Raw genomic sequence first — 21,175 nt, 5'->3', positions numbered from 1 at the left:
GTTACAGTAATACAGATCCACATAGCCAAGATCCCTAAAACAAAAACGAATCTCAGTCAACACCTGAGATAATACTAATGTTTTCACAAACAGCTGCCAGGCATACACATCTCTCAGTGGGCTCTCCTTGCTCTCCTAGCCCTGACAAAATAACTTTTTTTGACTGAGCTCCCTGACTGTTGAACAGTTCATACATCACTCTTCCTTCTTCTCATCTCCAGAAAGAAAAAGCGATCATCACCTTTTTTCAGACATTTCATTTGTCTGTTCATTGGTTTTGTTTAAACTCTAGGCATTTATCTGTATACATAAAATTCTCTTCATAAAATAATTTATTACTAAATTAATAGAACAGATTATTACTTGTGTTCTTCTGTGTTCCCTTTCCCCTGAAGGAATTAATTCCTCCCTTCAATATTTACTTCACAGTCCCAGCTGGTGGAAGATTTCCAAGAATTGCGCAGGACATTGGAAGCTTCAAACATGTTCAGTGCCAACCTGTGCTTCTTTTTCCTCCACCTCGCCCAGATCTTGATTTTGGAAGTCCTGGTGTGGCTGATACTGTGTCATTTTGGCAATGGCTGGACTGTTACATTGTTCATTTCCTTTCTTCTCACAGTGTCTCAGGTAAGCTGGTGTCCTGAGCCCAGGCGGTGGTCTCAGTAGAGGTTGGGTTTCTTCCTCCCTCTTTAGTGTCAGCATCAGCCTACACTTCTTGGCAAGTTTCTCATCAAGGTTAGACACTTATCTCCAAGTTACTAAATGACTCTGGGCCCCAGCTCTTACATACGTGAAATGAGGATAATAATAAATACGGAATTATTCTGAAGTGAACTAAACAAGTTCATGTGTAAAACTACCCAGCACAGTATCCAGCAGAGGGTAAAGGCTTAGTTAATGACAGTGGCTACTGTTCACCTGTTCTGTTCCCACAATTTCAGGAACCAAAGTTCCATCCTAGGCCATATAATACCCATCACATCTTAATCTTTCATTTATTAATCTGCCACCATTTATTAGCGCATGAGACCACGAATGCTCCAAGAGAAAAGATTACATTTTTTTATAAAAGAATAAAAACATAGAGTTCCTTTGTAAATAATGACAACTGGTGCTTAGCAGGCCATTTGTGCATGTGCTTATATTTGCATTATGGTTGCATAGTGGTGGGATTTGTTACATATCTGTGCATACACACAATGTAACAAAATAATTTGGTCAATATCACTCCCCCACACTTCCCCCCTCTCTCCCCTACCTCCACCCCTTTCCTCTATTCTACTGATCTCCCTTTGATTTTCATGAGATTCCCCTTCCCTTTCTTTCCTTTCTTCTTCTCTAGCTTCCACATGACAGAAAACAAATGACCCTTGACCTTCTGAGTTTGGCTTATTTTACTTACATAATGTTCTCAAGTTCCATCCATTTGTAGCTGGGCATTTGTTGAATCCTTGTTGACTAGGGATGAATCTCTGAATAGGGCCTCCTGTGAGCGCAAGACTGTGTGGATATGGAGAGAAATTCACAGACTCCCCGTCCCTGAGAAAATGTCATCCAAAATGGGCAATAATTCCTCTGCTGAACATAGTGCAGGGCAGAGGGGAATGAATGCCAGCAGGAGGAACAAGCATGTGCTGTTGGAGCCAAAAGGGACATTTAGTTCTTATTGGAACAAGAGCAAAGGATTTGTAGAGAAATAACAGTAACAATTTTGAATTTCAGAATTTTTCTGTCTTTATTTATTTATTTATTTATTTATTTATTTTTGAAAAGGACAACTTGCTTTATTATTTGGAAATTAACTTTTGGAAACAAAAGTTTGTTTTGTGCTTAGCATTAGCTGGGTGAATCTATATTATGCAAATTGCACAACACCTCCCCGCGTTAGGTATTATTATCCCCTTGTATCAGATAAGTAACTGAGGGTGAGAGCTACTGAGTAACTTGCCCAGAGTCACTTAGCTGGTGAGTCATGAAGAACAAAATGTTGCCTGATGCCAAGGTCCACAGACTTCCCACTCCACACTGGAGGACTTTGTGATAATGAGAGACTTCCAAGCTGACAGAACCATTTGCACAGAGGGGTGGAGTTAGAATGTGACGGATATGAGAAATAGAAACTCCTCTTGGATAGAGGTCAGATGAGGCCCCCCATTGTTCTCAGACAGGCTCACAGAGGTACAAATGGGCTTGTCGAGTTCTTTTTGACTTCGCAACCTCTCTAACAACTCTGTCTCTCCTAGGCTCAGAGTTCATTTCTGCAGCACGACATAGGACACCTTTCCATATTTAAGAAGTCCAAGTGGAACCACCTGCTGCACAAATTTGTGATGTGTCATCTCAAGGTACAGGGTGCCAGGAAGGATACTGGGGAGTCTTGATCATCATTTCCTAAAGCAGCAGTTTCCAGGCTTAACCATACTCATCTCAGTAAAGCTTACGTTGCCCCATAAATGAATGTAAATGTACTAATCATGGGGATTATACACGTTGATTTGAAATACAGTGTTACAAAATATGTGCTACACTTGATTTTTAGATTTGAGGAGGAAAATGTTGATTTTTATTTAAGAAGCTCTTATAGTTTTCATTAACCTAAAAGGCTATTTGTCTGAAAACCTGGCAACCATTGCCTTAAGGAACCATGACCCAGAAGAAAGTCTGTGTCCTTAAAAATGAAGAGATGCACTACAAAATCATAAATGGGGAAATGCTTAGAAAGGAGTGAAATCTTGTTTTGCTGGGAATCTAGGAGAATCCAGCAGACATGATTCACCTTGGAAGACACTGAAGAAGTAAAGGAAATGACACAGGGGACACATTAAAAGGAGGAGAACGAAGTCAGGCTCTGTTCCAGAGGAGGCTTGCAGAACCCAGAGGACTGTTATGAGTGGCTTTCAGCCCTGTCCCTGTAACCGCTCACTGTGTGACCTTGATTAAATCTTGTTCCCTCTCTGACTGTCCGTGTTCCCATCTGTAATAGCAGGAGTTAAGCTAGGTCTCTTCTCTATGACTTTCTAGGATTCGGTGACTATGTACTCTGGTCCGAAAGAAGGGCAAAACCCTCTCAATCTTTCACTAATCCAAATCCGTGCATTTAAGCCAGTTTCTCTTAGGAAATTTCCATAGGCCCTGACTCTGAGACTGTGTTCCTTCCTAACACAGTGTCTCTGTCTTATAAAAAAACCTGGCTGTCTGGTTCCCCAGCCTCCAGCATCGAGGAAGTGGCCAACTAATAAGAGGGTAAAGAAGCTACTGGAGCCAGGCCCACAGGGAGCAGGGAGCAGTAACCTGCCATAGTAAATCATAAGGGAGGACAGATGGGAAGGCACGTCAGACCTGAGTCAGCCAAGCACCAAGTTCAGAACCATTCCCTTCAACCTGGTGTCTCACGTAATTCTCTTGAGGTGGGGCTTGTAGCACCCTTTTTTTCAGTTGAGGTGGATCTTCAAAAAGGTTAACTATTTAAGTGAACTTCCACAACCTGGGATGTGGGTACGTTTGTGGCACAATATTACATAGTAGAAGCCAGGTCAATGAGTGGCACACGCCAGTAATCCCAGCAGCTTGAGGGTTGAGGCAGGAGGATCACGAGTTCAAAGCCAGCGTCAGCAAAAGCAAGGCACTAAGCAACTCTGTGAGATCCTATCTCTAAATAAAATACAAAATAGGACAGGGAATGTGGCTCAGTGGTCAAGTGTCCCTGAGTTCAATCCCTGGTATTCCCCCACAAAAAAATATAAATAGTAGAGGTTTCATTGCAGTGCTTCTTAATCCTGGCTATTCAGAGGCACCCAAAGAACTTTTTTTTAAAAAAATGCCAATGCCTAGGCACCATCATAGATGTTCTGATTAACTCTGTCTGTGGTGTGATTTGGATATCAGCATATTTTTTGAAAGCCTCTCAGTTGATTCCATCCTGCAACCAAGACCGACAACTGTTTCTCTAACAACAGAACTGCCTTCCATGGAAAATAAGCTAGTGAGTTACTTGGTCACCTTGGAAACATTAATTTCTGCATTTGAACTTCAGTTATTGAAATGTAAAATGAGGATAGATGATAACTTTGACAGGTAGAGATGTTGTTAAGATTATATGCAATACTCACATGCCATGTGTATCATGGTATCTGCAAATGCTTAGTAATATTCACTTGTTACTAATATTAGGAACAATCTTTTCATAATCCAAATGAGGATCCAGAATCATTGATAAAAATGTTTAATGTGATGATATTAAGAAGATAGGAAAGTAGACCATAAATCATAGCAATATTGATCTGCAAGGTACTTGTAGTTACCTACTCTTTCTTATCTATTAACTTTCCCATTGAGCAGAGTGAGGTGTAAGTAAATTAATTGGATTTTGGATTCATATTTTATAAGTCTGTCCAAAAAAAAATGTCATTTTTTGTGACAAGTTTCATTTAATCAGAAGCTTCCTGTAGGCACACCATTCTACCCAGGTCTTCCATTGCTAGATAGGTATGTTTTTGAATTCACTTAGAAATACTTACCCTAGAATAAAAGCAGAAGTTGTCTCTTATGTCTTCATGAGACTGAAGCAATGAGCCCTTCATTTTCTGTTCCCGGTGCTGAGTCAGAGACTCATATGCCCCAGAGGGAATTGGAAGTTGATCTGGTGCCAGTATTTGGAATATTTCCGACCAGCCCCACCCTGGCTGGCACTTTTTAAAAAAATCAGTGCTTTCAAAAACAATTTTGCACTAGTTGAAATGAATATAACCATGATGGCTCACAAACAGAACTAAAATGGAAAACGGCTCTGAAAGAGAATCAGGAGTATTCTGCCATTTCACAGGCAAAGCCAGTGATTCACCAACAAAATGAATATAGGTTTCAACTCTGTGCCGAAGAGAAAATTACCTGTAGGGAGGAAGGGTAGGCGGGAAACAGATGACAAAGAAAATTATAAGCAGTAACATTCCTGCCTTTTACATGCACACGGTTTCAAATTTCAAAACTCCACTTAATATCAGTTCCTCCCCGCTCCTTGGAAAAGGCACAGCTATTGAGATTCATTGGGATTTTTACTCATTAACTGTGCAAACACATCTATTTTATGTTTTTTTGTGGTGTGTTACAGTAAAAGAGCCCTTCTGAAAATAAACCATAAGAAGTATACACTTATTTTGGACTTTTGTGCAATACGATTGAGCACCCCTCCCTGGAAAATCCAGAATGCTCCAAAATTTAAATATTTGAGCACCAATATGGTGCCACAAGTGGAAAACATCATACCATAAAAGCTTGTTTCATGCAAAAGAAAATTTATTTAAAATATTGTGCACATGCTATGTCTATAGGCACATACGAAGCATAAATGAATTCATGTTTCGATTTGGGTCTCATATCCAAGATATCTTTTTATGTATATGAAAATATTTTAAACTATTTAAAGAATTGAAATTCAAAACACTTCTGTCCCAAGCACTTTGGATAAGAGCTCCTCGAACTGTACTCAACTCCAAATGGAATGAGTTCCTGCAGTATATTTTTCAAGCCCCCCAGTATGCACATTCTGAGAACAATAAGAATGAAATTTGATTATAAGAATAATGGAGCACAATATTTGAAATTAAGACCATCCTAAAATAACTGTCTTGCGCTGTTTTCCATGACTACTTTCCCAAACACTTGGTAGCCAGGGAGAGGGTGTGTCAGCATGCTCCCTCCTATAATCTTCTCAGTAACCTCCTCACTTGCCCATGAGAGGGGCCCAAGAGGAGCCGGTTGTATACATCACACCCAACCTCACACCGGCTTCTGTCCTAAGTTCTAGAACCCATCTATTAAGATCCACTTCCCGATCTACTGCCAATCAAAACCTGTCTCCGTATTACCAATTACCACAGCTAGACATCAGTTAAAAGATGACAGACAGACGGGGGAAGAGGCCAAATATTGGCTGTGGGAGGACTTAATTAAAAAGAGAGTCATTCTTATCACACTGCCCTTGTTTAGTTGACTACTGTTCTCATTAGGTGATGTTTTTCTTGGTCTGGGAACCTCATTTTAGCCTGTTTTTATCTTGATATTGCAAATGTCTGGCTTAGTATTCAACATAGGCATACTTCAAAGTAAATAGCAAGAGAGTGAATAAATGAATGAATAAATAATTAATTGCTAGAGCAAAGGGTCATAAGCAATTTGATGGGAGAAGTACAGAGGGCAATAGGCCCCAGGAGGGGGAATAGAAGATGATGATGTCTAATTTGAAATATCACAAGATATCTAAAAGGAAATATTCCATATGTGATGTTTATTTGGGCATGAGACAGAGCAGAAAGATCTGGGCTAGAGGGAGAGATCCCTCTATACTCCCTCTATCTTAGGGAGTATCAGAGAATACAAGAGAACTGCACTCCTGTCGGCCAGGGTGGGAGGGGGTTTGCTAACTCTGTGAACTATGGAAAGACAGTGCTAATGTTTACAGGATTCCACACATGCCTGTCCCCTTCTGCCACAGATGTATGGTATCTAGACCACCATTCTCCAACAGAAATACAAATAAGCCACATTAATAATGTGCCATTTTAAATTTTCTAATAATCACATTTAAAAGATGACATTATTACTGCTCATGTATTCACAATATTGTCATTTCAAAATGTAATCATTGTAAAAGTTAATGGTGTATCCTATATTTCTTTTTTTAAGACTGAATCTCCAAAATCCAGAATGTATTTTATACTTACAACCCATCTTCATTCAACTGGCCACACATGGCAGATGACTACTATCTTGGGCAGGACAGATCTAGAACATGGGTAGACTAGTTATTAAGAAAAGGAAAATATGCCATAAAGAAACTATGACTGCTTCTTATTTTTCTGCAAATGATTAGCATAAATGAAGGAAAATTGCCCGTGTCAGTGTGCTGACACTTTGCATGCAGCACCTCCTATCTCTCTGAGCCACCTGCCGAGGTAGATGTCATTATTTTGTGTTTACTGGGGATGCAGATGAGTCTCAAAGAGGAAGAGTGATTTGCCCAATCCACACAGCAGCGTTTATACATCTAGCATCTGAAACTAGCTTGATGTGCCTCCAAATCTTTGCTATTAAAACTTCCTGACTTTCAGCGAGAGAGAAGAAATCATAAACAACCCAATCAGAGGTGATTCAAGCTTGGCACTAGCTAAAATATTTTTATTCTCCTTTATTTTTATATGAGAGCATTGAAGCCAGGACATACAATGATCTGAGCCAAGCTCCCCAAGGACATCACTTCAGATCCACGATTCTTTGAAATATTCATTGAAGTAGGATTCCTGGGGCCACTTTTTCCCCAGAAGTAATTAGTCTTGGAGCTGAGGTTTCTTTATATGCAAAATAGAAATAATACTCTCTGCTCCATCATCTACCTTCAGATTTTTTTTTAAATGCAGTTCAAATAAGAGAAAGATGGAAAAGCATTTTGTTTCAGTAGGGTTTTTTATATATTTTTATTTTCAGGAGTTATTTTAGCCTGAAGTGGTGTTTCTGGATCAGAGGGTGATTGACTCATAAGCTGAGAGCCTTTGTCCAGTGATTCATCCTGTGACCCAGAAGCAGAGGAAAGCTCAAGAAAGTCAAATATCTTATTTTGACTTTGAGGATGCATGCAGAAAACTGTAATGGCGAAGGGTTTTTCAGGAGATAATTCTTTTACCTTCGAGGCCTCTATTCTCCTTAGGGCCTGTCAGCAAACTGGTGGAATTACCGACACTTCCAACATCATGTAAAACCAAACATCTACCCGAAAGACCCGGATATCGACATGGGCCCACTTTTTCTGCTTGGAGATTCGCAACCCGTCAAGGTTTGTTGAATTATTTTTCTGAGCACCAGAAAAATGTTCTTGGGAGTGGTTCCTAGAAAGGCTTTCGTCCTAGTCATGGAAAGATCAAGCTGGAAGTGTGGGCTTCACACTCTATCAGAGAGCATCTCTCCTTCTGTAGGTCCAGGATGTAGGTTTGAAACAACAAAATCTGGGTTTATAAGACTAGGAGATTTGGAGTCATGACTCTTTGACCTTAAAGGTCATCCCGTTGAACCTCCCACAGCAGGAAATATGATAACCTGCATCACCCAGCTTGAGCAATCCCAGTGACATCCGGGTCCCTGCCCAGTGCTTATCACTACCTCTGAGGCAACATAAGTCATCATTAGAAAGTACATAACTGAGGCTGGCCTGACTCTTCACAGGTTAGGGATGATATGGAGAGGTCAGTGCATTCAATAAGCACCAGACCATAAGCTTCTAAAAATTCAGTTATCTCAATGAATTCTCACCCAGTTAGAAGAGAATATGCTGTTATTCTTAGTGCATGTTCATTTTGGAGCATTTAGACGTGAACCACACAGCTGAAATGCCTGGGAAAATACAGGGAGTTCACTTCTGATTTGGACTTCTTAAGCAACAGAGAAACAAAGGGATAAGTTGTCTCTAGAATTTCTCAGTCATTGATATTTTCAAAATCTCAACTTAAAACTATCATGCAAAAAGCTATTTAAATTACCAAATGTTGTCAGAGGGAGTTTTCCTTAAACAAAGGAGATATAAGGACCACCACCATGGGTATCCCTCCTCAAGGGGAGACAATGGATCTTGAGAGTCAGATACACAGAGATTGCTATCTCCTGCCAGAAAAAAAAAAAATGTAGGGTTGTCAAAAATGAGAAAGAAGAACTCTGGCAGTTGTTGCCTGGACCTATCTAGTACACAAATGAAAATTTTTGTGTAACTTTTTAAAAACAGCTTTGCCCAGATTTGGTAGACTCACTTTGCCCCAGCTGAAATGGGTATATTATATTTATATTTTCAAAACTTGTTGGGTGTTATCACAAATTTGTTTTTTTTTCTTTTTTTGACAATGCTACATAAACAAGTTTGCCTTTCCTGAGGTTTGTGAGCTTGCACTAGAATTGTGATGTGTTGATTGATGGTTCCCACAGAGCAAGAAGTTTTGTCTCACTGAAGTTCAGGAAACAGCCTGACTCTCTCCAAAAAAGCTTCTATAGAGCTTCACACAGTGCACAAGTTCTTCTTCATAGGTGACCAAGGTGATCCCTCCAACTTCTCCATCTGCCTTTGGGATACATCCCTAGAAACTTAGAGTTAGTTCTGCACACTATCAATTTAAACCCACTCTGCAAAACATTACTTAAAATTATTTAAATTCTGAAGTTTAGTAGTTTCACATTAAAACACTTCTGATGAGTCCTGAGCTCTCCCTCTCTACAACTCTCTTCAAACATCAATTTCTTAATAAACATCGATTGAATCTTCCATGTCCTTTGCTCATGTCTTGCAAGATGTGGGATCCTCCTTCAGGCGAGTGCCAACTCATCTAGGCTACCAGCTCTCAAACATTTCCACCTAGTGCCTAGTCCTTGTCTGTCACAACTTAGATATTCAGAGTGTGGGAGTAACTTCAAATTGTTGTTATTGCCTCCTCATCAAATTTCATTTGATTTGTGAAAGTAGGAGGTAGAAGGACCAATAGAGGAAGAAGTCTACATAGGAGGGAAGATGCCCAAGGAGGAAACAAGAGTCGAACACTCTTGTTGTAACTGAGTGGACATAGAAAAAAATGTAGAAGGGATGTGAATGATTATTCATTCACTCATTCACTCATTTATTGATTGTCATAAGTATTAATGGTGCAACCATTACTTCTATCCTCTTCTCAAAATATTTGCTGTTTTGTGCCCTGAGCACAGGCCAAACTAACTGAAGAGAATCCTAGAAAATGAACCCAGTTCTCAGCAGCAAGTTGACCTTAATTGTCAGGGTTCTCTCTGCCACGTCCTGCATGGAAAAGGAAAGGGTTAACTGTTGGAGGAGGATGTTGGCTGTTTTTCTATCTATTACCCAAAAAACTTATCTACTCAATGAACACACAAAGCCAATACTCTTTTTATGAGAGAGAGGGTGTGACGGGTCCGGCCATACCATCTGTGGCCTCTACAACAACCGAGTCGCCCAACTCTCCTTTACTTATAACATGCAGGTAAAAGGGGGCCAGGACCAGGAGAAGCTTCTTCTGTGATGGACAGGATAGGGTGGAGTTAAGGAGCCATCCTCTTAGGGAGAAAATTCCAGAAGGAGACAGGGAACCACTCCCACACAGTGCCACATTCTTCCCGGCATTTCCTAGAAGCCAGGCCTCTGTGTCAGATGGCTCAGCCTAGTCTGATTCTGCTAAATAAGGATGGTTTCCCACACTTAATAATGAATAATTATACAAATATATCTAATAAAATTATATATGTACACTATCATAATATCTTACAAATAGTAAATCACAGTGTGAGATCCATGATGAGCATACAAAAGAGGAAGATGAGGCAGATAGGAAGGGCCACATCTTCATCTTTGATCACATAATCATTTAATGAATGTCCATTTGATGAAATAATGGCAATGGAGCCTGAGTTTAAGCAGTAAGCAGAATTATAAACACTACAGTTGAAGAAGACTTGGAAAAATTCATCAGAAATGTCCCCTTTCAGTAGAAAGCTACTTTCCCTAAGGAGAAAATTTTCAAAAATAATTGCCTTGAGAATTTAAAAAAAAAAAAGTGATCACAATCTCCATAGTGAAATGGAGATAATTACCCAATTAAAGAAAAAAGATGCCACAATACTGACTCCCACTCCAATTCTGGTTCTTCTAGTGTCTCATGTTTGACAGCCAATGAAACACTATGCCTCTTTCCATAGAAATTTCACACACACGTGCACACAAGTGTCCTTGAATGTGGTAACCAGAAGTGTTGTCTCTTATTTTAGTTTTATTCTCTCTCCATTCAGTACGGGAAGAAGAAAATCAAGTACATCGACTATGAAAAGCAGCACATATACTTCTACCTGGGTGAGTCTCCGTTTCCTAATAGTAAGCACTAGCCAAGCCAGAAGCCATGGTGAGAATCCTCTCACTGAAACCAGCCGCTCTTATTGTTTCTGGGAAAAGCAGCATTCTTATTTCAGACTTATGGACATGAAAATCTAAAAAGAAAAATCGAAAAGCAATCAGTTTTGATAGGCCTCTCATCACTCAGGTGTTGGACAGGAAGGAGACAGATCCCTCCAGAGGTGGGTGGGAAGGCAGAATGTCAATCAAGGAGTCCTATAGGCAGGACTCCCATCTTGAAAGAAAAGAGTACTGAGATTTGTGTAGGGATGAAAGAAAGGTGTGGAAATAATACCAAAGCATTTACAGTGAGATGCCAGAAAAAGTACAACTTGGAATAGAAGTTACCAATGGAGCTCCTGAATGGAAGAGAGCTCACTGTTCCCCTGGCTTATATGGACTTATAGAATACACAAGATACATGCATGTGCGCGCGCACACACACACACACACACACACACACACACACACCTGCATGTGGGCATGTTGGCCAGGCTTGGAAGCAAGTAAGTTCAGCTGAGCAATTCCAATATCAATAATGGAGGAAGAAGGGACTCTATAGAGGGATAAGAGAGGTGGGAGGGGTGGGGGGGAGAAAAAAATAACAGAATGTATCAAAAATTATTACCCTAGGTAAATGTATGATTACACAAATGGTATGCCTCTACTTCATGTACAAACAGAGAAACAGTATGTATCCCATTTGTTTACAATAAAAATGAATTAAAAAAAAAAGAACATCATAAGCAAAGAGCCTTTGCTCCAAGCCAGACCAAACTCAAACTCTTCCTTTGCTCACAAAAGATGTTTTCAAGGAACCCCCAAATCTGCTCATCCACAACATGCTTCTACATTTGGGAAATAAACCAAAATCAGGGAAGGAACCAAACATTGCCTGTAGACCAGTGATGTTCAACCAGGGTCAATTTTTCCTCCCCAGGGCATGTTTGACAATCTCTAGGGACACTTTCCTTATCACAGTGGAAGTGAGGGATGGTACAGGCATCCAGTAGGTAGGGGCAGGGATACTGATAACATTCTAGAGTGCACAAGACAGCCTCCCACAACAAATATGTGTCCAACACCAAATCAAACAGTGCAGAGGTGGAGAAACCCTGTAGCCTGTGATCTGACTCATCCATGTGCATGCCACTAGTCCCTCTGTAACATGCCTGAAGAGGGTGGCACTGTGAATTGTTTGACATGTGGGACCACCCATCGCTGCTGTCTGTTCTATAACTGGAATTCTGTTTCTCAACCTGCACTCATCATCAGACCCTTCTCCTGTTTTTCCATAAAGATGAATGAGGACTTTGATGCCTATTCTGAAAGTAGTTGACCCCAGCTTAACTAGATGTGGAGTTGTGCATTAAAAGTTTATTTTCAGAACTTTTCTGAGACATGTGCCTTTCCCTCCCCTCTTGGTAGTGATGCAATTAAGCCCTGATGCTTTTGAGGAATGAGAGAATGGTGTGGATAACTGCAGAATGTCCAAGGCACGAACCACACACTGCCCCACCCCACCCCTGGAGTTGTTTTTATCATTTCCTTCTTTTCACATCCCAGCTTAGCATCTTGAATACAAGCGAGTTGTTCTCAAATTGCCACAGAGAAACAGCTGGACATTTGCCAAAGGTCGAAAGGAAAATTTTATTCAGGCTACTGCAATAGGGGAGAGAAACTTAAGTATAAACTGAGATTAACTCTGCAGAAACAAAAACTGGAAGAGAGGCTTTTTAAATGCCTGGGCATGTTAAAGGAATACAGAAAGACTTTGAGGGATGGACTTGGAGTGGGGAGTTGGTCAATGCGATTAGACTAGACCAGCTGTGTCTCCTGTGTAAGGTTCCAGCCCTTCCATTAAGACTGGGAGACAGAGGCCCTATGCTTTTTGATGATAACATTTCAAAGAAATGGCTCCCAAGTCTCTGATTGTAGAAAATAAATCTCAAAGGAACAGAAAAAGGGTTTATAATCTTAACTTTTCTAAAGCAAATTCTCTAAGAAAAAGGGAGGTCAGGAGCCCATAGTCAAGTTTTGGCTAGAAAAAGTAGTAAATTCTTTTGGCAGCATTGACTTTGTCAGAAAGGAACTTTAAGAGGGCTGAGATCATCACAGTCCTGGACTCCTTCCTTATTCCTCTGCATCAACACATTTTGACAGGACTTAATCCCATAGATCTGATGGGACTAAAGGACTCCCAGGAAATGGAAAACCCTTCAAAGTTCACAGCAGATTTTCAGAGAAGTGCTCATCAAAAATGATTCACATCATCAATGCTTTCCTAGGTCCTTTGAGGGAACTTGAACCTGGAGCTGATGACAAAATCCCTAACTCAGCCTCACAGAGGTGGAAAGCCCAGCGGAGTCCTGGCTATGGTCACGGATCTCCACCTTGTGTCCTCAAGGCCAAGTGCTGGGAGTGGCATGGTAAAGAGACTCATGCTAACTCGTGTTGGGGTCACATTCTACTCATTTACTGGCTGTCTTTTTGTTCTTCTTTTCCAGTTGGGCTCCCCCTCCTCATGCCTGTATATTTCAATCTGCAGTCCATGCAAGTGATGTACCTTCGAAGGTATTGGGTGGTGAGTAACTTGTCTCGTTGTCTAAAACTAGTCCAGGTAGAAGAGAGAAAGTGAAACTGCTCAGGGCTCACCAGATGTAGCTTTCTTGAATAATGGGACATAAGACTTGGCCAGTACGTGGAACGGAGGGACTTAGCCCAATGAGGAAATGCAATTACACTTAGTGCATCTAACTTTAAGTGCTTTTCTCTGCAGGACATTGCCTGGGTCAGCAGCTTTTATATTCGGTATTTCATCACATTTGGCCCTTTCTATGGAATTTTTGGAACTGTGTTGCTCATTTATTTGGTCAAGTAAGAATATTCTCTTATATCCATAACCCAAATGTTCCTCTGACCTTCCTCCCACAGCTACTTGCCATTGGCAGAAGACTGTGACACCCTGCCCCATTCTCTGGAGCAGAGGTATTTGTAAGTGAGTGTGAAAAAGTAATAGTTAAAGAAGTTGAACAAGACAAGCTCCTTGCAGGCACAATTTTCCCAATCTCCAATTTTTTCTCCACTTTCCTTATTCCCAAGTAAAACATTTCAGTTGATAGATGTAGATGACATAATTCCTGAAAAAAATAAAGATAGAGCAGAAGGTTTTTAAAGTTCTTTTATGACTAGAGACTTTCTCAAAACTAAAATGACTACCAATCATCCTTCTGCCTAACTAGGCCTCCCCAACTCCTCAATTTATTCCTTCCTCATTCTGTTGCATTACTAATCTAAATCCTAAATAATTATAAGGACAGAGACAGCTACTATGCATCAGACACCTTGTCAAAGTCCTTTCATGCATTATCTTGCTTGATGTAATCCTTGTGCAGTCCTGCAATGTAGATAGTATCATCTTGTCTTTCTGCTAAGGGAAGTGAAGCTTAGAGAGATTATATCGACTTGCCTAAGGTCGATAGAGCAAGGAAGGGCCAAGGTCAGTACTAGGCAAAACTCAGACCTAGCTCTGATGACAAAGCCCTGACTCTCAAACACTTTACATTTGCCTTGGAGAACCTTGTGTATTTATCCTTTTACCAGAGCTACAGAAATTCTGCACCATTCCCAGAAGTGAGGAGACAGGATAGGTCTTGGAGCCTAATGCCTGAGGGTCAGTTCTAAATGGTTTTCAAAGAGGAGAACGAATGACCACCATTTTATAGGAACTTTAGACTCTGTGTCATTTCTTCCAATGCTTGACCAGGTGTGCCAGGGGTATGTAAGCCCAGTGATTGCAACTGAAACAACTTAAAGAGTCATCACTTCCTCCTTTTATTCCCCAAAAGGTTTCTTGAAAGTCCCTGGATTGCTTACGTTACCCAGATGAGCCACATACCAATGAAAATGAGCAAAGAGGAGAACCGGGACTGGCTTAGTACTCAGGTAACGATGGAGTTTCTGAGGAAGAATCCCTGCAGCCAGGCTGACTTAGAACCTGATTTTCTCAACAGACAATAGCTCACCTTCAAAAAGTGCTTTCTGAGGGCCCCAGTCATTGTGAAGTGCTTTGCATAAAACTACACAAGCTAAGCACAATGATTATTATCATTTTACAAGATGATAAACAGTTTCAGTAACTCATAGGTCACACAACTATAAGTGATAGGAGCAGTTTAATTATTAAGTCTTGCCTCCAAACCCAGGGTCCATCTACTACAGCCCAGAAGCTATATCTAACTACTCCTTGTTTTATAATTAAAGTTTTATTAGAACACAGTCATGCTCATTCACTTACATATTCATTTACACATTTCATACTACCATGGCAAAATTGAGCGTATCTTGAGGAGAATTAAAAGATTTACTATCTGGCACTTCATAGAAAATATTTGCTGTCCCCAGCTCTAATCTCCCACATGACACAGGCTTTCAAGTGAGTCTGAAATTCATAAAGTTACAGAATGAATTTTATATTTGTAAGACCTTTGGAAATCACCTCATTTCATTATATGCATAGGGCATTCTAGGGAGGAGTATGTTCTCCAAATATGCCATTAATGCTTAACAGAGTTATGATTGACACAGAACCTCCCTGCCTGTCATGATGGTGCCTTTCAACTGGCCGTGCTATGATAACAAGGGACCCCCAGTCATTATCTTATTCTTTTCCAAGCTCAGACCCAAATTCAGGAGATCCTTTGCAAGGTAAAAAGGAGTGGTTCTCAAACTTTCTGATCACAGAATCAATTTTTATCTTTTAGTTTTTGCATGTAGTTTATTTATTTAATCATTAGTTAAGATGACTACATTCAAAACACTTATTGAATCTTTATATTTCTTTTAGTGAACTGCTTAACATTGTCCTTAACCTATTGTGTTTCCCTGTCGTTGTTTGTTTGTTTGTTTGTTTTAATACCAGGGATTGAACCACGGGTGCTTAATCACTGAGCCACACACCAGCCCTTTCCTATTTTTATATGGAGACAAGGTCTCCCTAAGTTGCTTAGGGCCTCACTAAATTGCTGAGGCTGGCCTTGAACTTGTGTTCCTACTGCCTCAGCCTCCTGAGTTGCTGGGATTACAGGTTTTGCCAAAGTATTGTTGTATCTGGGTATTCATATATTCCTTACCAAGTGCTATGACCCTTGATAGAGTAGTGATATTGACCATTATCTGTAATATATGTTATAAACATTTTCTTCATTGATTCTTTGCCACATAATTTTCATTATGTAAAGGATTTATTAATATTTTTCCTTGTCTTGCTTGCAGTGTACCAAATAATATCTATTATGATGAAACATTTAGTCTCCTCATTTCACCTTGTGGTGATTCTGGCATGAAGCTATATTATTAAGAAATTTAATTAACATAATATATTACCATACCATGTTTATAACTAGGACATGAAGTTAGCTTCCAAGATTTCAGATTCCTGGTCTTTCAAATGCCCTCCATCCCAGTTACAATGAAGACAAACAAGAAAAACACCCCACACCTTTAAAAGTTCTTGAAAATCACAAAGAGATTGACATGTAGTGTATCTAAAGTTTAAACTGGGAAATTTTAAAATACTTGTTTTGTTATTTAGTTTAAAATAATAACCAAACTAATGCACGTTAACATCATAGTGATAATGCCATCCTACATTTAATAGCCTCTGGGGAATTCCACTGTATAACCATGAAAGAATGAGAATTTACAAAGAAAACTAATGTCTTATAAGCATTATAGAAAAAGTTTCAACCTTGCAGACCCCTTAAATGTCTTGGTTTTCTGAAGACTGCCTGAGCTACATTTTGGTTAACACAGAACAACTACAGATTAAGACTCAAAATGACAAAAACCCCAGCTAAAATTAAAAGACATTGAATAAAATGGCATTTATATGGATTCCTAATCTCAGCATCCTGAAGAAAAATCTAAGCTCTTTCTATCAGGATCATGTTTTTTTAATGCATAAAATAAGATACAGGAGATTATGAAGAAAACTACTAATATTATACAGCACTTCTGTGCAGAGGCCTGGGTTAGGGCCCTTAACTGCCTTATTTCTCATTTAGAAGTGTTTTAAGTCCACTCAGTGTAAATGATGATGTACCGGGACAATCTCTATCATAATCCTGCAATCCCACCTCCATCTGCCAAAGTCTTCAACACCTTCGCCTTCTGCGTCTACAGATTAATAGTGATTGCCTGCTAGAGTCCTACCAACTCTTCCATATCTATTGCCTCATTTGTACTTCATGGTTAAATATTCATTGTCTTTTAAAATGGTAAATTCCTTGAACCTTGTAACTATGTATCTTTTACAACCCTCATAGTTTCTTATGAAAATAGATACTCAATAGTCCTTGGGTGTTGGTTGACTGAATGACAGAATTAATAAACATTTTCTTAATTTGACACTTGGACTAATTTGTATCTAATGTAATCTTTTTCTCTGCAGGTCTTGGCCACCTGTAATATTGAACAGTCCTTCTTCAATGACTGGTTCACAGGGCATCTGAACTTCCAAATCGAGCACCAGTGAGTGATAGAAATAGTTCATGAAAATGCAAGGGTATTTACTCATAACAGCCCAAAATATAGTCCAAAGTCCTTCAACTGAAAGTCTCAGAGGGAAAAAAAAAATGAACCAGGATTTTTTGAAGGCTGGCATCTTTCTGTTAGCATCTGTGGTAAGGGAGGGAGGGAAGAAAGAAAAGAAGAAGATTATGAGAAAGAGTAATGGAGTCTAACATGTCAGTAATTTAGTTTCCACATAACATTTATTCTTAGAAATTGGTGATAATGTGTGTGTGTACATTTGGTTTGTTGGTGAAATCAAAAAAAAAAAATGAATCATACCACTTGAGTAAACAAGTTGTATTGAAATGTAGTCACAATTTGATTTAAATATCTCTATCAAACCAAAGTTACAAAATAATCAACAGTGAATTCTAGTCCTTATGGAATTTCCAGATGGTATATGGAAATATTTTACCAATGAGTAAGTTAGGTGAACAAACAATAAAGAAAGAGAAAATGATAATACCTGGAGAGTTCACCTCCCCAGAATATTCAGGAAAGACATTTTCCATATCTTCTTTATATAAACCAGATCTGGGAGATGCAGAGAAGGAAAGAGATCTTAACACCTGTTCATGTGATTTTCTTTTCCTTCCCTTTACAGTAGTCCTTAAAAATCTCAGCAAAACAAGAAAGGGTTATTGTTCATATTTCATCAAAGAGGAAGTTAAAATCTAAGAAAGTTACTGGCTGAAGAGTGGTAAACCATGGATAAGACCCAGATCCCCTAACTTCTTATTTCTGTCCTGAAACTCTTCCGCATGTACTAGGATTAGATCTTAGTGAATACTCAGGTCTTCATGGGATAGGAATTAGATGGATAGAGAGACAGGCAGAGATAGAAACAGAGAGGAGATGAGAGAGTTCTTCAGCTCTCCCGGGTAGTTCAAAATGATAGACAACCCCAAAATAAATATATTTGATGGAGCTAATATGTATTCTATTAGAATTTCCCAAACATTGCCATCCACATGGCTATGGCTCACAGAGATGTTAAGAGACAAGATTAGAACATCTTGGCAAGAGTGCTTGAACTTCCCAGAAGTATTGAGCAAGGTCGAGGCTGGGTCTCCATTGCTAATAGAACTGTATTTGGTAATACAGGGAAGAAAACTCCTTTGGGTTTCTCTGCATGTATGCCTAAGCTTCTTATCTCTTCTTTCCTAGTCTGTTCCCCACAATGCCACGCCATAATTATCACAAAGTGGCACCACTGGTGAGGTCACTGTGCGCCAAGCACGGATTGCAGTATGTGAACAAGCCCATGTTGAAGGCATTTGGAGATATCGTCAGGTAATGACATAACTTCTCTTGCTCAGAGATCTATTTCCCTTCACTGCCAGTCCCCAAACTGTTCACTACCTTGTGAACCATCTTCTATCCAACATCCATTTACTAAGGAGCACCTCTGAGTCCAGCATTAATACCAGAGTCTGCAGGGAACAAAACCAACAGCAATCATGATAATAGAAATATTTACCATTGTCCTGTTGCCTTCGAGGTTCTTTTTAGAGAAGATGTCTCACCATCCTACTCTATTTCAGGCTTCTTGAAACCAAGGCTTTGCATCATTTGTGCTTGCAACCTCCCTAGAGCTTTGTACATGCTTTAGAATTTAGGTGGTAGGAGGGACTCCCAAATCTTCTGGTCCACTGCTACAAACTCAGATACCTGCAGGGTCTAGTGGGACACAATGGACCAAACAGCTAAGTGACAGGCCCTGAGTAGTGAGGTCAGAGGAAATGAAAAACCCATGTTTATTCTGAGCCCTTCACAGAGTTTCCTACAATGCTGGTCAAATTGACACAAATTGGTTTGTGTTTAGCAACTTTTTCTTTTAAAATTGGGTGATGGGAGGAAGTACCTTGAAGAAGACCACCAAGGCCAGGTCTGATCTCGTCTGAGCCCCAGTTCAGACTCTCCACAATTCCCTCTTCTCTCTCTGTTCCTCACATATCTGGCAGACCTTCAGTTGTTGCAGCATTCCCCACCTCTGACCATCTCATTTCTTTGTCCCTTTTATTTGCACCTGGAATGTCCTTGCAAATCACCACCTCCCCTCATATCGTCCTGTCAATCCCCATTCACTCTCCAAGGCTCATCTCAAATTCCTTTCCCTCATGTTGGTCTGCACAGATCTCCAAGACTAAGTTCATCAGGTGCTTTTATAGCACCTAATTCCACTCATTGATGATCTTCATTCCAAACACGATTAAATAACTTATTGGATGATAAATTATTTAATTCGTGTTCCCAAGCTGGACCAGGAACTCCTTGTAGACAGTACTCACATATTTCCTCTCCATTGCTATCCATCCAGAGTCTAGAAAATATCTTCCTCATTAAAAAACAGGATAGATAGATTCTTTGGTATGTAAGTGTATGGGTACAAAATAGAATAAAAATGAAAACAAAACTCAAATCTTTCCCATGAAGGAAAAGTGGAATCACCTGCTAAAAATAATTCAGTACATTTAACTCTTTTCCCTGGTCAACAGAGAATGACATTTATCAGATATAGCTGGAAATGACATTGCCCTGAACCCTGAACCATGGAGTAAATGTTCCATGAAGAGGCTCCTTTTTCATTTCAGTCTTACCTCCTGATTTTTTTTCTTCCTTCCACAGGGCCTTGAAGAAATCTGCAGCTCTCTGGGTGGATGCTTACTATGAATGATGCAGAATCATGCATCTGATTGTATCTCTGAAGTGGGTTGGTGGATATACAACAAGAGCTCGTCCCTGCTTAACCTGGAGTTAACAGCAGCATTGGGATACCTGCGTGTGCCAGGAATGTGAATCCCAAGGATGCATGTTGACCCCTTCCCTGAAAGTCTTCTCAGCAAACAGGAAGCAAAAGAAACAAGATGACTTTGACCAGGGGAGCAAAAGGGAAATGGGAGCTCACTGTTTTTACTTTTTAATTAGGATCTTGAGACGAGTCCTACTGATAGACCTTAGTCAGATCATCTCAGTCAAGGGAAGTAAGTACAGGAACAGATAAAAGCTTCACAATGAAGTGAACATAGAACTGGGTCAAAGGAGAGACATCTGATGGAGCACTTTAGAAAAGGTGCAATCGCTCTTGGAAAGGAAACATTTATGTAAGTCCCAGTTAAAGCACAGATTTTTGTTTGTTTCTTTTCAAGTACGTGAACTTCTTTTTTCTTTAAAAATTAATCAAAATTGACATTAAAATATCTATCAATATTCACTTCAGACTTTCATTATTGCACCCACCTATTTGTGCACATACGTTGTGTTTCCACATGGAGAAATTAGAATTTCTATAGGATCTCTTACAAGGACCTCCAACATCCAGTCCAAAAGCAACTGATCAAGCAGCTGTTCATTTAAAGGCATCTTCTATTGGGTTGAAAAATAGACTGTCCCTCAAGTGCAAGATGCAGTTGCCTCCTCCCTTGTCACCAGAGCAGAACTACTGCACACCCTTAGTGGGTCACTCTGATGAAAGAAAAAGCCGTGTCAAAGCACTTCGATTTGGCACCAAATTAAACGTGTCTTAAGAGAGTTTTCTCTGAGAGAGTTTCAGTGCTACAGAAATGAGTGGACGCGCTCTGTTCCCGACTGGTCTCTAGAGTCTGTGTTTTTGTTCAGCTGCCCACACGGGTATGTGTTAAAGCTGACCTTAGCTGCAGGGAGGGAAAGTACAATCACACA

General features: G+C 39.9%; 1 protein-coding gene across 1 annotated transcript in view; it reads left to right on the top strand.

Annotated features, from left to right (window-relative positions):
* Nucleotides 1-20,709, top strand: part of LOC124958888 (fatty acid desaturase 2-like protein FADS2B) — a 30,667-nt gene extending 9,958 nt beyond the window's left edge. Inside the window, exons 3-12 of the mRNA XM_047517438.1 lie at nt 430-627; nt 2,244-2,345; nt 7,700-7,825; nt 10,822-10,882; nt 13,429-13,505; nt 13,701-13,798; nt 14,770-14,866; nt 17,373-17,452; nt 18,662-18,787; nt 20,123-20,709. Of these exons, the coding sequence (XP_047373394.1) occupies nt 430-627; nt 2,244-2,345; nt 7,700-7,825; nt 10,822-10,882; nt 13,429-13,505; nt 13,701-13,798; nt 14,770-14,866; nt 17,373-17,452; nt 18,662-18,787; nt 20,123-20,171 (1,014 nt within the window). The 3' untranslated portion in view covers nt 20,172-20,709. The remainder of the gene's footprint in view (nt 1-429; nt 628-2,243; nt 2,346-7,699; nt 7,826-10,821; nt 10,883-13,428; nt 13,506-13,700; nt 13,799-14,769; nt 14,867-17,372; nt 17,453-18,661; nt 18,788-20,122) is intronic.
* Nucleotides 20,710-21,175: the final 466 nt, after the last annotated feature.

Source organism: Sciurus carolinensis, chromosome 11, assembly GCF_902686445.1.
Source record: "Sciurus carolinensis chromosome 11, mSciCar1.2, whole genome shotgun sequence".
NCBI lineage: Eukaryota > Metazoa > Chordata > Mammalia > Rodentia > Sciuridae > Sciurus > Sciurus carolinensis.
Note: the sequence above shows the minus strand (reverse complement) of the source record. Positions and strands in the feature narration are given on the sequence as shown.